At 35.4% G+C, this 17,863-nt stretch overlaps 1 protein-coding gene and 2 non-coding genes across 3 annotated transcripts; 1 reads left to right on the forward strand and 2 right to left on the reverse strand.

The window, feature by feature from the left end:
* Positions 1–24: 24 nt before the first annotated feature.
* Positions 25–11,851, forward strand: LOC133186081 (peptidase M20 domain-containing protein 2-like). The gene is made up of 6 exons (XM_061321361.1): positions 25–427; positions 8,259–8,407; positions 8,549–8,691; positions 9,017–9,171; positions 10,129–10,369; positions 11,615–11,851. Exons 1-6 carry the CDS (start codon positions 62–64, stop codon positions 11,749–11,751), a joined length of 1,191 nt encoding a protein of 396 aa, XP_061177345.1. The 5' UTR covers positions 25–61; the 3' UTR covers positions 11,752–11,851.
* Positions 11,852–14,925: 3,074 nt separating this feature from the next.
* Positions 14,926–15,042, reverse strand: LOC133186175 (U5 spliceosomal RNA). Its single transcript, XR_009721024.1, has one exon. It is a non-coding gene; the product is annotated as a U5 spliceosomal RNA (small nuclear RNA).
* A 1,871-nt stretch (positions 15,043–16,913) lies between these two features.
* LOC133186170 (U5 spliceosomal RNA) lies at positions 16,914–17,030 on the reverse strand. Its single transcript, XR_009721020.1, has one exon. It is a non-coding gene; the product is annotated as a U5 spliceosomal RNA (small nuclear RNA).
* Positions 17,031–17,863: the final 833 nt, after the last annotated feature.

The raw sequence follows: 17,863 nt of genomic DNA on the forward strand, positions 1-17,863 counted from the left end.
GATTATATTATATACCTGGTATATAAACGTATTCTGGCAGGCTCGTGTATAGATTAGAACGATGTCGAATTTGAAGCAAATCGCTTGCAAGGCTATTGATGAATACGCCGATGAATTACATACACTTAGCAAAGAAGTCTGGTCCCATCCTGAATTAAATTTCGAGGAGTTTTATAGCCATGATTATCTAACGAAGTTTTTGGAGGACAAAGGGTTTCCTGTGGACCGGAAGTATAAAAATGACACAGCCTTCCGGGCAGTTCTTGGAGACAACTCTCATGGTCCGCACGTGGCAGTTCTGTGTGAATACGATGCACTTCCGGGAATTGGTCATGCTTGTGGACATAACTTGATTGCAGAGGCAGGGGTTGCTGCCGGATTAGGAATCAAGGCGGCGTTTAAAGCTGCTGGAAAACCTCTAGGAAAGGTATGTTAGGGCATGTAATGTCACCATGCATTTTATTTCTCACCGCTGTCAAAAATCCAAAAGGACAAATGACACAAACAACTTTTTGTTTGTTTGTTTATTTAACGTTACTTTTTCACTCATACGTTCACTCATATTGAGACGCCATCACTTGCCGGTGGAGGACAGCAAATTTTAGACGTATACTCGGCACTCAGGCCAGTGAGCAGTGAGGGATCTTTTTCGTGCCAGTACCTACTGCGACACCGGACCTCGGTTTATACGGTCTCATCCGAAGGACCGGTCTTCACGTGCCGCAGTGGGATTCGAACCCGCGACATAGGGATCAACTCCTTACTCCGCGACTCTAGAGCAAACGCTCTAACCACTGCGCTAAGCACCACAAACATTGTTGCCACTATCTAACATGCTTATTAATTCATAATTGCCAGCCACTTAAGAAGACGAATTAATTGAAATTAACTCTTCAGTCAAACTACGAATATTTGTACTTTTCCTTCAGTCATTCATGATTGCAACATTAACATTTTTTGCCCTTTCGATTGCTATCATCCATTTAAAGATTGTCTGTATGATACAAAATACGGATAAAAGTATTTTTCCCAAAATAGGAAACTTGAAAAAATACACCAAATATATTAGGGATGTCAATTTTGTCAATTATTCATATTCGAATATTCAATGAAAGTATTCGAATATATTCGAATATTCGATAAAATAAATAAAATCTGTTTTATTTTAAATATGCATCATCCTACTCTCATGAAAGGTTTAGCGTAGGTATACTTATATTGGAAGTAAAATCGTATGAATACTTTTGTAGGTGTACAATAAGAAATTCCATTTGATATTTGTCAATGTTTGAAATAAATAATTGATTTAAATGTAGAAAAGTATAATTTTAACAAATGAAACGTGTATTTATAGTAGATCCAACTGAGGAACCAGTCGTCTACAAAAGGCATGATAGTCGTAACGGTATACTGTTCAGATTTTAGTACGTGTAATATACGAGGGTTGTTCGAAAATTATTGAGACAATTGCTTTAACTCCATAAAAGGCAAAGATAATTTCAGGAAAATTCGTCAACATTTCATAAAGAATGAATAAAACAATTATACAAAATTTCTAATTTAAAGGATAACTAGAGAAGTTCCGGTGAAATAATAAACATGCATATGTCTATCGACCTGGAGCAGCATCGCTACGTCATTTTAACGTCACGTCAGCCGGAGATGATTTTGCATGTGAAACGATCGGGAAGCGTTTACTCTTCTTTCTTTTTTATCATAATTATATACACTACAAAAATCAAACTGTTTTTTTTTCTTAAACGATTCTTTAAAAAATGTGTGCTGTTGTTTCACTATTGTAAATTTTTCATGCGTCATTTATACAGGACGACCTAGCATCATGCAGTGCCGATTTATGCAACGCGGGTCAACTTTATTAATTTCCGTTACGGTAAAAATTGATGGTCGTCCGGAGCTTTTGATTTTACTGTAGTTGAATTATAGGTTAGAAAAAAATATATACCAATGAAATACATGTAACAAAACCTTAGACATGTTTTTTCTCGTTGTTATTGTTTTAGCAGGTTGGTCAGTCTGGAAAGGAGTTTTACATACCGCTACACAAAATTTTAGGTATCTCGCTGCTCCGCCTTGACGTCTAAATCCATTTTGTCGTCGTTATCAGATTTCTTTACCGCGCTTAATTTTTTTTAATGATCTCCGCATTTCTGATCAGAATTCTAACAAACTTGCACAACATGAAGTCAAAATAAAATTAAAAAATTATATACATAAATTAAATTATTTTCGCTCTTATTATGGGTCCACCGGGGTGTTGAACATTGGTGTTACATATTTTCAATATCTGATTTCGTGACTGCGCCGGGTACCCCTACCATTGACACATATATATACCATTGAAGAGAAGAAATATAATATTTGTAAAATATTTCTTGCTTTTATGAATTCTTAAGGTAGAACCAATGTCGGAAAAGTCTTTGTCACAAGATTTTCAAACTTTTTTAAAATGATAAATTAGCACTCGCTAATCAATCAGTTAAAAATATGTGGTATGTTTCCTTGTTATTAAATTTAGTGCAGCCTGTGCAACTTGGAATGATAATTTTACACTGCGACTACATATTTTCAGTCATTTTTAGGGGTACTGGTCATAAAGAGAATATAGAAAATCACATCAATACTTCTTCAAACATCGTCGTTTATAGACTTTATTAACTGAACCGTATTAAGCAATATTATTCAAGAAAAAAAAATCTGTTTTATTCAATTGACATAAAAGATTAAGTCCACATTTAAACAAATATAGGCAAATGTGTTCCATAATTTTTTTTTTAGTCCATTTACCACCTTAATTTATAAATATTTTTCAAAAGTCTTTGTCAGAATGTTTTCAATCTTTAATATGATGAAGAAATACCCAAATAATTACAAAAAGTGATTAAAATATATACCTTTCCCCTCAAACGAATGAGAGATACTCTATTTATCAATACTTCTTTTGTTGACCTTTTTGCACTTACACAGGATTTAATTATTAAATGACTGTTTTTGGAGGTTACGTTCAGATTAACAATGTTACTATTTATCAAAAAATGTAATTTTTTTTTTATTTAAAAAGATAATATTTTAGGGAAACATTATTAATATACAGCAAACATTATGAATAATTAACACATAATTATGAAAGGGAATGACTCAAGGCAAGTCATATCATGATAGACATTACAAAATTTACATACAATTTTTAACAGATCTTTGACTCAGACACATTTCATCAAGATATTGTACTATTTAGATTTCTTGAGATTTTTGATTGCCTTCAAAATAGTTGCATGCCATTCACATTATCACAGTTGTGTAACTTCATTACATGAGACAGTCTTGGAGAACTTCATTACATGAGACAGTCTTGGAGAAAGTACGGGAAAAAGTAACATTAAATTAATTATGACGTTATAATGGATCTAGCACCAAAAGAGACGGTCTAAACTCATTTACTTGATATGACATCATACGACGTATGTTCTACGTTAATGTTTGTCAAACCTATATGCAAATTTTCACCGAAAGACGTTCATTAGAAAGAAAAATGTACAAAATGTCTCAATAATTTCCGAACAGCCCTCGTATTACAATTATCTGCCTGATAAGAGATATGATTGTAATCTTTGATACAATGAAAACAAATATTTCCATAGACAATTTTCCTAGAAAATTAACTAATTTCCCGATAATGAAAATAAAATTCAGGATTATGTACAACCCGAGATAATCAAGTAATTTACACATTTACTCTGAAATTAAGCTCTTTACAATATTAATTACAGGTTAATTCTATCGGACATCCATTCAATGATCAATTAATTTTATTTTGATAAGTTCACGCCTTTTAGACATTCTTAGATTTCATTTGTTGTCCTTGATTCTAGATCCGATCGTATCTAACTAATAAAAACTATGAAAGTACGTTTTGTATTATAGATAAAGCATTACTGTTCAATTCTTTAACACTTTACTCAAAACAAAATACATGTTATTTAGTATATTTATAAGCTAAGAAAGTAATTAAAGAAATCAGGCGATCGAAATTGATCTCTAGTAAATTAAACAGGGATAATTCCAGCTCTGTTCTAATCAAAATTTACTAATCACAGTACTTCTTTTTATGAAATCTGAAAAACACCGAATAATCGAATCTTAAATTCATATTCGAATATCAACTCATCGAACGAATATTCGAATGTTCGAATATTCGTTGCCATCCCTAAAATATATACATCTTTGTAAAACCATATAACGTTGATCGGGCTTTTCGGGAGTGGAAAGTCCTGAATGTGTCCACCAACTGTCGTTTTTCTTCAAAACCTGATTGCTCTACGAATGTACAATTTCTAAAAAGGTAAATTATTAACAAACAAGTTGATGAAACAAGAATATCAGCCGTCTCGTTTAAAGTCATCATTTCGTAAGTTCTATGGTCGATACAATGACCTTGTCAGCAAATACAATTTATCATTGAGTCAAATGCTGTCTGACGTTTTTCATGCTAATTGTTAGGCCATTATTTACACACTGAATTGTCGACCGATCATGACAAGGAGCACACGGCGGGTGTGACCGGTCGGCAGGGGATACTCACTCTTTCAAGGCACCTGATCATACCTCTGATGTTTTGGAGGTCTGTGTTTGCTCTGCTCCTATTTTGTATTGTTTAATGGACTTTTGAGCTTGAATACTGTTCGTTATCTCTATATATTTCATTCCTGAACTCTTCTAACATTTTTTGCAGTAGCCCATTCATATTGAAACACGATCGGGGGTGTTCTGTACATGTGCAAAAAGGTTCTAGAAATTAGATTTTCATATTAGGGGATGATTGGGGGTCAAAAGAGAATTTTTTCTACAGAAACCTTGTTCACGTAACTTCGCTTACATTTTTTGGAGTATTAACCAAATCATCTTTCAGATGGTGGTCGGTGGTGTCCTGAAAATGTGCAATTAAGGTTTAAGAATTTAGATTGTCACACTGGAGGCAATTAGGGGTCGAAAACAGATTTTTTATTGTAAATTATAGAATTATCGCGGCTTCTTCCCTTGTTGTCCAAATAAAGGTGAAAACATTTAGAGACAAACACTAACGTGCAGGTATAATTGTCTTAAGACAGTGTCTAGTTTAGTTTTAGTTTAGTTTTATTAGTACTGCGAGGTTATAAACTGCAACAGTTTGAAATCTTTTATGATTCACACATGTAGTGTTTTTGACAGATACGTCATAAAATACTGTCACTTAGTCACTTAGATGCTGGTGACTTAATTCCTGGCATGGTGTTTAATTCAACAGTATGTCCTAAATTAGGATGCAAAGCATGTTTACAATGATTTATATTTGTTAAGTGCAAAACTGGCTTGTTCACATAAGTCTCGTATGGTTCTGTGGATTACATTTATTATCAGACAACTAAATATTTATATCAAGCAATATACATTTATTGACTGGGTTCGAGTCAGACCCAAGAACCAAACTGTCTGAGGCCGTAAGGCCGAAGGCAAAGAGTTTGGTTCGAGGGATCGACAAAACGCTTTTTGCCTGGGAACACAGTCAACAAATGTTTTGTTATACCTTTTAACTTTTTTGACATACATATACAATTTTGTGCTGGTTTCCATGAAAATTTAAATGTTACTACATTTATGCAAATAAGATTTAGCTGATTCCGCCCACATCGTGACGTAAGCGGCCCAATTTCTCATTCGGTCAAACATCGATTTTTTTATGACCGCTCAGTAAAACACTGGAAATGTTCGACTTTTTTTAAAGTATAGATTTCTATAGGATCCAATTTCTAAAGGTATAACAAAAACCTCTTTTGTCTGAAAATAATTCAAGAGTTCTTAAAACGTTGATTAGAACATATTCACATATAAAGTATCAAGGAAAACAACTTTGTTGCAGTTTGTAAATGGATTATGATGATATGACTGTAGTAAAACACGCAGTTAAACGGTTCCATAGACATTTTCATATTTACTTTACATACACAGTATAAACTAAAATAATCCGTGACCATGAATTATTTTAGTTTATATTGTGTATGTAAAGTAAGAGACAAGATTCTTGACCTACATACTTGTCCCAGGTAAAAACGCATACTATCTTTTCGGAGTAAATTAGATAAATATATCTAATATATATACTATAAAAACTAGTGCTGGGACAATACAACTTTTTCTATATCGATATGTATCACGATGTTTGAGCCACGATACGATATGTATCACGATATGTTGAATTGGTTATAAAAAAATTTTTAATATTGAAATAAACAAAACATTTCTTCACAAATAAGAATAATTTTTCAAAGAAGTTGTATACCTGTTGTAAAAGAAAATAATTTTACACAAGTGATGTTAATTATTATGTATTTCATATTAATATTAATATTTAGCATATCTATATTATATATTTAACCCAAAATGTTAAGTAAACAAAGAAAAACATAAGTCAGAATTTTTTTTGCGATATTTCGAAATTTTTTCATATGTATCGATATGCGTATTATCCTCACATTGAATCGATATTATCGATATATCAATATATCGTCCCAGCCCTAGTAAAAACATCTTTTAAGTATATCTGTGATTATGATTTTTTTAAAACTGTACACTTTCGGATTTAATGATAATCATTGAGAGATCCGGGGTATTCCTTCAAATAAAGCAGTCGCCCGCGTGGCGCAGTGGTTAGAGCGTCTGCTCTAGAGTCGCGAAGTAAGGAGTTGATCCTTACTTCGCGGGTTCGAATCCCACTGTGGGACGTGGAGACCGGTCCTTCGGATGAGACCGTATAAACCGAGGTCCCGTTTCGCAGTAGGTGCTGGCACGAAAAAGATCCCTCACTGCTCAATGGCCGTAAGTGCCGAGTATAGGACAAAATTTGCAGCTCTCCACTGGCAAGTGGTGGCGTCTCCATATGAGTGAAAAATTCTCGAGAGAGACGTTAAACAACATACAATCAATCAAATAAAGCAATGTTCTTAATCTTGATTCGAGAACAGATATGCGATCACCTGATTCACCTCTTTATTTTATTTTTGAATAAACTCGAGTATGATATTTTTAGGAAGAAACATGGGGGAAACGTAAAATATCGAATTCATACATTTTTGCATGACATTTAAAAAAAAAACAAAAAAAAAAATTGATAAGTAATTTTAATTCATTTTTATGCCCCCGTAATCGAAGATTCGGGGGTATATAGTTTTTGCCCTGTCCGTCTGTCTGCCTGTCTGTTTTCTCTTTATCTGTCTGTCTGTTTGTCAGCAAAAACTTTAAAGTTGCCCATAACTTTTGATTGGTTGAAGCTATGGCTTTCAAATTTAACACGTGTATTCCTTGTAACAAGACCTTCCTCTGGGTACCACATATTTGACCTCTTGACCTTGGAGTTTTACCCACTTTTGCAAAAAATACCCAACTTCACATATATATTCACTTTGAGAAGACCTTTTCATGGGTGTAAATATTTTTGACCTTTTGACCTTGACCTTAGAGATTGACCGACTTTTAAAAAAAAACTTCAACATTAGCTTGGCCATAACCTTTGAACAGTTAGCAATAGGGCTTTCACTTTTCACAGGTATATTTATTGTGACAAGTCCTTCCTTTGGATACCAACAATTTTGACCTTTTGACCTTGACCTTGGAGTTTGAGCCACTTTTAGAAAACATTAACCTTAACCATAACTTTTGATTAGTTGAAGCTATGGCTTTCATATTTCACATGTGTATGCCTTCTGACAAGACCTTCCTCGGGGTATCTAAATATTTGACCTTTACCTTGGAGTTTGACCCACTTTTGCAAAAAATTACCCAACTTTAACCTTGGCCATATCTTTTGAACGGTTGGTGCTAGGACTTTCATATTCACATGTGTATTCATCGTGACAAGACCTTCGAATGTGTGTATTTTTGACCTTTTGATCTTGACCTTAGAGATTGACCCACTTTTAAAAAAACTTTAACTTTGGCCATAACTTTTGAACAGTTACATGTAGTACTAGGGCTTTCAATTTTTACAGGTATATCCATTAACACAAGTCCTTTCTCTGGGTAACAACATTTTTGATCTCTTGAACTTGACCTTGGAATTTTACTTTCATTTGAGAAACTTTAATTTTCGCCATAAGCTGTCTTACGGGGGCATCAGTGTTTCACAAACACATCTTGTTTCTTATGTTTATATTTTACCTATTTTTTAAAAATACTATTGACTTAAGAATTGACTATAATTCTTGTAGCTGTCTGTGATCGGGACCCCGGCAGAGGAGGGTGGCGGAGGTAAAATCGTCTTATTAGAGCAGGGCATGTTTGAGGGGATTGACGTAGCGATGATGTCACATCCAGCACCAATGGACTCATCAGCTATAAGCTTCAACGCAATACAGATGCACGCTTTCTTCAATCTTAAAATTTATCAATTCGAATACTATTTGTACCTAACATTACACCCTTTTATACTAAACTATATTCGAAAATCTATTATTATTTACGTCTAACTTAAACATTTTTTATATTACTATTCAAATAGGGTAATAGTTACATACAAAGGTAAGGCGTCACATGCGGCAGCGTTTCCATGGGAAGGTGTCAACGCTCTTGACGCAGCAGTGAACGCCTATCAGTCAGTGTCTAACCTTCGGCAGCAGATGAAGCCAGCATGGCGCGTTCATGGTACGTATACTTTATCTTATAATCAAGTCCAAGATACAAGTTTTTTCTCTTTTTTCAATTCGAAATTTGCAAATTTTCTTTTGTTTTATGATACTATTCCACTGACAGTGGCTCTTTTAAGATTTTGGAAACCGTAACAATAAACCATTTGTTTAGAGGGGCGAAAAAAATTAAGGAAGGAAATACTCGAATGCCTTTTCTATTCGTATGCCTACTTTGATGAAAATTACTACCAAACGTACCTTCGATTCATTTAATAATGCGTCTTTTATTTCGTGAATATTAGAGCATTCTTGTAGAAAAGTAAGTTTGATATGATTTATAGGAATAATATCAAAAGGCGGCACAAAACCAAACATCATACCAGATGAAACAGAATTGGAGTTTTATGTGCGAGCACCTACAAAACTTGAAGTGGACATTCTGAAGGAGAAAGTCACGAGATGCTTCCAGAGCGCTGCCACGGCAACTGGATGCACAGTATGATCAAAATTCACACACACACAAAGAGAGAGAGAGAGAGAGAGAGAGAGAGAGAGAGAGAGAGAGAGAGAGAGAGTCCTTCAAAATAAAGGAGGGAAGTGGTCCAATAATTTTAATCTTGGACTGACTGTGACGTCTATTTCGGGCCCATCATCAGAGTTATTGACCCGCTTACTAGTACTTAGCGTCTAATTAAGGTCTGATGATACGTTCATCAATGATATATGTATAAAAATATTTATTTCATTGAAGAATTGCTACCTTAACTAGTTTCCTCACAAAAAAAGAGGTACATTACCAGACATTTGTGAAAAACTCCAAAGGATGAAAATTCCTATAATTAGGATCCTATTGGAATTGCTGATACTGCAAGAATTGCTGATACTGCAATTTTTGGAACATATTTCCGAGACATTTTGAAACATGTTTAAAAACTAATTACAAATATTTGGTATATTACAAAGAGTCGAGGGTTGGTCGACGGACTATTCAATGACTGCTTCAATTGAAGAAATCAGCCATCGACACAGAAAAAATTATAACTGGGCCCGACGGACACAAAATTGGTCGGCCGACGAAAAAAGAGGCCAAAATCGGGTAAGATAGCGACTGATGAACTGCCGACTGTCGCCCGAAGAATCCAATTTTTGCCTCAAAATACATTGTCCCTTGGTCGTTTTTTGGAAATGTGACTGGAGTTTAACAACATTTCCTCATTTTCTGTTCAGAATATACTGATCCCGCTTGTTAATTAAAATTACCCCCAAACGTTTTACCCTGAACTTCATAGTACATGATTGTATATTAAAGACAACTTTACAATAAATAGGGATATTATTTTCATTTACATTTGCAAACAGCAAATGGACTCAGAAAATTCATAGAAATAAAAAGAATATCCTTTATGGATGCATTATTGGTTAATGTTTCTCATTTTCTTAATTTTTTTTACAGATGGAACTAAAGTTTCACGAACGACCCTATCTTGACGTCATTCACAACAAATCGCTTCTAAGAGCTTTCGAAGGGAATATCAAGACACTGGGTCTTGTAAGTAGAATTCCGGAAAAAGAATTTCCGGGAGGTGGATCCACAGATATGGGAAATGTTTCTTACACCGTACCAAGCATACATCCAATGTTTTATATCGGCAGTGATGCACTTAATCATACACGTGAATTTACAGCAGCAGCAGGTATTCGTTTATTTCGCCATCGTAAAATGTAGCAATGGGAGTGGATAAGGTGAAAGTTAGAGAAAAGAGTAAGGAGTGAGAGAGAAGAATGCAGTGAGTGGGGATAGAGTTTAAACCAGAAAAAAATGGGGAAGAAGGCAGAAGAAAGACGAGAGAGGGAATAGACTGAAAATCGGGAAAAATAAACACAGGAGAGAGAAGGATTGGGAGGGATGTAGTGATTTGGAGTAGAGGGAAAACCAGAAAAAAGAATTAAAAAGGGGAGGGAAGGAGGGGGAAAGATGTAGTGAGTCGGAGTAGAGGGAAAACCAGAAAAAAGAATTAAAAAGGGGAGGGAAGGAGGGGGAAAGATGTAGTGAGTCGGAGTAGAGGGAAAACCAGAAAAAAGAGAAAAAGACAGGGAAGGGGGCAGAAGAAAGTAGAGAGAGGGAGAAGAGGGAAAAGCAGGTAAAATAAAAAGAGGAAGGATGGGGATTGGCATGAATGGGGAAGGATGTAGTGAGTGGGGGTTTAATGAAAACTAGGAAAAAGAAAAAAGGGAAGGATTCAGAAGAAAGTAGAGAGAGGGAGGAGAGGGAAAAACAGAAAAAAAGAAAAAGGAGGAGGGAAGGATAGGGAAAGATGTAGTGAATGGGAATAGAGGGAAAACCAGGAAAAAGAAAAAGGGGAAGGAAAGAAAGGAGAATGTAGAGAGTGGGAGTAAAGGGAAAAACAGGAAAAAGAAAAAAGGAAGAAAAGGGATTTAATGTATAGATGGGTAGAGAAGAGGCATGGAGCTAGGGGTGGAAAGGGGGAAAGAGTAAAAGAAGGGAAAGAGAGGAGGGGTAAAAGCTAGGGATGGGGGAGTTAGTGAGTGGAGGTAGAAAGGGTATTCCCTGTCCACACAACTCACTGAAGGGACGCATAATAAAGATATATTTGACAATGATCATTCATGCCCGCCTATGTTTCGATTAGAAATAGCTGTGTCGAATGTGACTTCCAACATGAGAGATGCAACATATTTGTAGCTATCATTTTTATATCCTTTTATTATCTAAAATGAGAATTATTCCAAGTAAGAGGCACAAACCTCTACATTTAAAAAAAATGCCAAAAAAAGGAAAGGTACACCTCTGTCACAGGAAGGGGTGGTTTGTCATGCTTCATTAGTACTAAAGTTTGCTCATTTGCTTGTTCGATGTATTACATAAAGACCACCTCCTCCTTTTTTTAAAGAAACGTTGATTTTTATTCTAATTACAGGTGATCCTATCGCTCAACCTTACACATTGACACAAGGAAAGGCACTAGCAATGACTGCAATAGACGTCTTCACTAATCCAGAACTTCTTAAACAAATCAAGGAGGATTTTACAAAAGACATACAGGCTTCCAAATGACACTTCACAGAATTAAGATATGTTATCCGGTGGACTTTAAACATAAAATTGTGTAGAATTTTTTTTGCAAGAAATGAATAAAAATATTATATTTACTTTACCTGGTATTATGTAATAAATATTCTATTTCAGTGGAAATCGGACTTCTTATACAATCAGTGCTACAACAAAGGACACGCTCTGTTTCATTCTCACATCATGTATATAAAACAAATTTTAGCATTTTTAAAATCAAAGATATATCATCAACTAATGACATTAATTTACCACTTAAAGGAGTCTTGTCGCTAATCAACTTAGCTTTCCGACCATAACAAAGTACGTACACAAAAGTATATGTAGACATATCTCTTGGATATCAAAAGTCTCTTACCTCCGACTTAGACCCCTCCTTTTCCATGTGAATATGGCTCCCATTTTTAGGTCACCTGAGTCACTCAGGTGACCTATTGCTATCTGTTTTCGTCCGTCGTCGTGCGACGTGCGTCGTGCGTCGTCCGTCGTGCGTTAACTTTTGAACATTTTTAGCTTCTTCTCTGAAACCACTGAACCAATTTCAACCAAATTTGGCATATAGCATCTATGGATGAAGGGGAACAAAAATTGTGAATTTCATGGTCCCTGCCCCCCTGGGGCCTGAGGGGTGGGGCTAAAACCACCAAAATTAATGCAATCTTTAAAAATCTTCTTCTTTACTCCTGGACATCAAGCAGTCAAACTGTTGGCATGATTGTAATAAGCATTGAGCCCTCTACCAAAATTGTGAAATTCATGGCCCCAGGGTCAGGGGTTCTGGTGCTAGGGTGGGGCTATATAGATCATATAGAGAAAGTGCATTATTTCTTTTAAAATCTTTTTCTCTGCTCCTGGGTATTAAATAAAGTAACTAAGTACATAGTTATAATGAGCAAGAGTGCCTCTTCCAAAATTGTGAATTTCATGGCCCCAGGGTCAGGGATTCTAGTGTTAGGGTGGGCTCTATTGACTATATAGGGAAAATGCATTAATTCATTGAAAATCTTCTTCTCTGCTCGTGGGTATTAAATAAAGTAACTAAGTACATAGTTATGATGAGCAAGAGTGCCTCTTCCAAAATTGTGAATTTCATGACCCCAGGGTCAAGGTTCTGGTGTTAGGGCGGGGCTCTATTGATGATATAGTGAAAATGCATTAATTCTTTGAAAATCTTCTTCTCTACTTCTGAGTATTATTGAAACAAATTAAATACATAGTTATGATAAGCAAGGATGCCTCTTCCAAAATTGTGAAATTCATGCCCCCGGGGTCAAGGTTCTGGTGTTAGGGCGGGGCTCTATTGATGATATAGTGAAAATGCATTAATTCTTTGAAAATCTTCTTCTCTACTCCTGAGTATTATTGAAACAATTAAATACATAGTTATGATAAGCAAGGATGCCTCTTCCAAAATTGTGAAATTCATGCCCCCGGGGACAGGAGTTCTGGTGTTAGGGCGGGGCTATATAGATCCTATAGTGAAGGTGAATTATTTCTTTGAAAATCTTCTTCTCTGCTTCTGGGTATTGTTTAAACAAACTAAGTACATTGTTATGATACGCAAGGATGGCTCTTCCAAAATTGTGAATTTTATGATCCCAGGTTTAAGGGTTCTGGTGAGAGGGGGTGGGGGGTGGGGGTGGGGGGGGGGGGGGCTCGGCTCTATTGATAATATAGTGAATCTGTAGTAAAAATGAAATGCATTATTTCTTTGAAAATCTTCTCTGCACCTGGGCATATCTAAGGCAAACAGAGTTAAAGTTTTTATAAGGAAGGGAATTTTTACCAGATTTTTTAACATTTGAACCATTTGGTGAAGTGTTCTGGTCCTGGCCATGGTTCTATTAGTTTGTATTCTTCTGAGAGGAGTTATTCCCCTTTGCCATTTACTTTTGATAATTTATCACTGTAAATAATGTACTTGAAAGGTAAGTAGAATAAGAGAATTATGCAAGAATTTTTATTGAATAATACATAAAGTACTTTCATAGTTTTAATGATCAGATAGACTTGTAAGTAGTAGATAAATAAAAATGAGACAAAAATAACTTGTCTTATTAAATGTTCATCAAAGACCAAGAGAGGCCAATGTAAGAGATTTCAACAAGGGAGTACAGAAGCATTGATAATTTAATAACAACAAAGCTTCACCTTTCAGTTTATTTTATACTCTATGCATCCTTTAAATTGTTGTATCATACTCAGGTGACCGTTAAGGCCCTTTGGGCCTCTTGTTTACCATTGCAATCAATGATTACTTCTTTATACGAGGCAAGTATGTTATGATGCAGGCTACTATACTGAAACGCAAAAGAAACGCAACATCCTATTTTAGAGGGGAAAATCATATAAAGGATATAATTTTGGATCTAAAAAGTACGGATATCTTCAACATTGTAAGTATCGATAATTTAACGGTTGAATGATTTTCATGTCATAACCGGAAGTTAAGTTTGAGCCCGCTGAACAGAAATAAAAAATTGCATGTTTAACAAAAAATTTGACAAAAATCTGGGTTTTAAGGGTTTGTATCTGTTTATCATAAGTAATGCAGCAATATTTCGCAAAATAAATTCTCCTTTCGTTTCCGGAAGAGATGCCAAGGCTTCCTGAAAATGACTTAAGTACGCATTTCAAATGCTCTAGCTGGAAAATCTGAAAATAAAGGTGATGGAGAATTGCAGATGCAAAAATGCCCGACAACACGCCTCAACAGGCTCATACGTATCATTAGCATGAATGATAGTCCGTGGACCGGAAGTCCAAGTGTTACAACACTGCGCTAGGTTAGAGAAAATTCGACTTCATCATCTGAAAAACGGACATTTAAAAATGGCAAAGAATATTTTTTTCGCTCAGATCCAGAGATTGATGAACTTACTGCATCGTGGAAATCAAGCTGCAATTGCTGTGCATGGCAGTCTTCCACGCTATAATTGAATGGCCGAGAAGGGGGGTGTTTTAACAGTCATGTGTTACTTTCTAAAGTTAAAAGGTAATCATTTAACATTGTTATCAAATCTTTGATGCTTTTAAATCGAGTTTAACTTAACTGTAATCAGTTTTGAAAATCATTAGTTAAAAGGATCAAATATTTGTAGATTACTGCTAGTTGCGTTTCTTTTGCGTTTCAGTATATTTAATTTTGAATTTTATATAACCCTACGTACGTAGGGTTTCAAAAATAAGTCTATAGACTCAATAATGTTCCTCTCCACGGAAATCTTTAGTAAAAGGCGAAAGATTTAATCGTGGATTGAAGAGAAACCAGAGTAACTTACATCGTGGAACTTCCAAGTTTTTATGTAGTTCTCAAATATATTTCATCTCGTTTTTAAACATTATAATTTTACAGATCTAAAATGATAGTTTTAAATTACAGGTTACAAGTGCTTGCATATTTACACGAGCAGTAGATGGTAACTACAGATATGAAAATTCTTGTTAACTTTATGTCTTGTTCAATCCGATGAAGCCGAAAATGTGTTAATTCTACAATTTACACTAAAGGTACCGTGTCTAAGGGAAATAACCTCAGAATTTTAATGATTCTTTTCAATAGATATTCAGTCAATAACCCGTATCATCTGTGAATGTACACACATGAAATATGTTCTGGTGACTCAAGTGTAGGACCAAACCATTACACCCCACACAACACCCTTTCCCCTCTCCTTAATTACAGGGAGATATGAAGCTCAATTAAAACAGTTTTTCTGTGCTGCTTAGCAAACGCTTATGCAGCGTTCAATTGTTGAAGATCTTGATCTTTCTTGTGACCTTGACTTCAATTTCTTTCCGTATGTGTCGTATTTCCTTTCAATCCTGATAGATTTATTTCTTTTACCTTCATATACATACGCAATTTAGGGACTCTTACTCTTTGACCCCAGCACTTTTAACCTCTCTCTGACCTTGACCTCTTCATTTCTCATTTACCCTTCAGTTCAGACCACGAAGAATCTGTTGTTATTGTTGTTCGTATGTTTTCTCCTCTATCATTTGCTACACGAAGGCATCTTGATACATGTAGGCATATCTCTTGGATATCAAAAATCTCTTACCTTCAACTTAGATCTCTCTTTTTCCATGTGAATATGGCTCCCATTTTTTATGCCCCGAGATCGAAAGATCCCGGGGGTATATTGTTTTTGTTCTGTTTGTCTGTTGTCAGCTTTAACCTAGCCCATAACTATTGCGCTGTCAAAGGTTAGGCTTTAATATTCAACATGACAAGACCTTTCCTTGGGTACCACCATATATGACCTTTTGACCCAGTTTTGCAAAATTTTACCAAACTTTAACCTTGGCCATAACTTTTGAACAGTTGGTGCTAGGGCTTTCATACTTCACAACTTCAAAAGTGTAATCCTTGTGACAAGTGCTTCCTTTGGATACCAACAACTATGACCCTTTGACCTTGACCTTGGAGTTTGACCTACTTTTGGAAAATTTTAACCTTTCGATAACTTTTGAACAGTTGGTGCTAGGGCTTTCATATTTCACATGTGTAATTCTTGTGACAAGACCTTCCTTTGGATACCACAACTTTGACCTTTTGACATTGACCTTGGATTTTGACCTACTTTTGGAAAACTTTAACCTTGGCCATAACTTTTGAATGGTTGGTGCTAGGGCTTTCATACTTCACATATGTAATCCTTGTGACAAGACCTTCCTTTGGATACCAACAGCTTTGACCCTTTGACCTTGGAGTTTGACCTACTTTTGGAAAACTTTTAACCTTGGTCATAACTTTTGAACGATTGGTGCTTCGGCTTTCATATTTCACCTGTGTATTTCTTGGGAGATGGCATTTCCTTTGGTACCATTAATTTTGACCATTTGACCTTGACCTTGATCTTTGACATACTTGAAAAAAAAACTTTAACCTTTTTCATATCTATTCAATGGTTGCTGCTAGGCCTTTCATATTTCACGGGTTTATTCCTCGAGACAAAACCTTACTCTGGGTATCAACATATTTGATTTGCATTTTAGGAAGTTTAACCCTTGCTATAAGTTGCCATACGGAGGCATCAGTGTTTCACAAACACATTTTGTTACCATTGCAATCAACGATTTCTTCTTTATACGATTCAAGTATGTTATGATGCAGGCTACCATTTAATTTTGAATTTTATATGACCCTACGTACGTAGGGTTTCAAAAGCAAGTCTATAGACTCAATAATGTTCCTCTCCACGGAAATCTTTAGTAAAAGGCGAAAGATTTAATCGTGGATTGAAGAGAAACCAGAGTAACTAACATCGTGGAACTTCCAAGTTTTTATGTAGTTCTCAAATATATTTCATCTCGTTATTTAACATTACAATTTTACAGATCTAAAATGACAGTTTTAAATAGCGGATTACAAGTGCTTGTATTTTTACACTAGCAGTAGATGGTAACTACAGATATGAAAATTCTTGTTAACTTTATTTCATGTTCAATATGATGAAGCTGAAAATGTGTTAATTCTACAATTTACACTACAGGTACCGTGTCTAAGGGAAACAACCTCAGAATTCTAATGATTCTTTTCAATATATATTCAGTCAATAACCAGTATCATCTGTGAATGTACACACATGAAATATGTTATGGTGGCTCAAGTGTAGGGCCAAACCATTACACCCAACACAACACCCTTCCCCCTTTCCTTAATCACAGGGAGATATGAAGCTTAATTAACACGCTTTTTCTCATGCATGTGCTGCTTAGCAAACGCATATGCAGGGTTGAATTGTTGAAGATCTTGATCTTTCTTGTAACCTTGACTTCAATTTCTTTCCGTATGTGTCGTATTTCCTTTTATCCTGATTGATTTGTTTCCCTTTACCTACAAATACAGATGTGATTTAGTGACTGTAACTCTTTGATCTCAGCACTTTTAACCTCTCTCTGACCTTGTCGTCTTCATTTCTCATTTACCCTTCAATTCAGACCACGAAAAATCTGTTGTTATTGTTGTTCTTATGTTTTCTCCTCTATCATTTGCTACACGAAGGCATCTTGATACATGTGGGCATATTTCTTGGATATCAAAAAATCTCTTGCCTCCGACTTAGACCCCTCCTTTTCCATGTGAGCATGG

Source organism: Saccostrea echinata, unplaced genomic scaffold, assembly GCF_033153115.1.
Source record: "Saccostrea echinata isolate AGI-Se365-2 ecotype Australia unplaced genomic scaffold, CSIRO_AGI_Sech_v1 ptg000012l, whole genome shotgun sequence".
Taxonomy (NCBI): domain Eukaryota; kingdom Metazoa; phylum Mollusca; class Bivalvia; order Ostreida; family Ostreidae; genus Saccostrea; species Saccostrea echinata.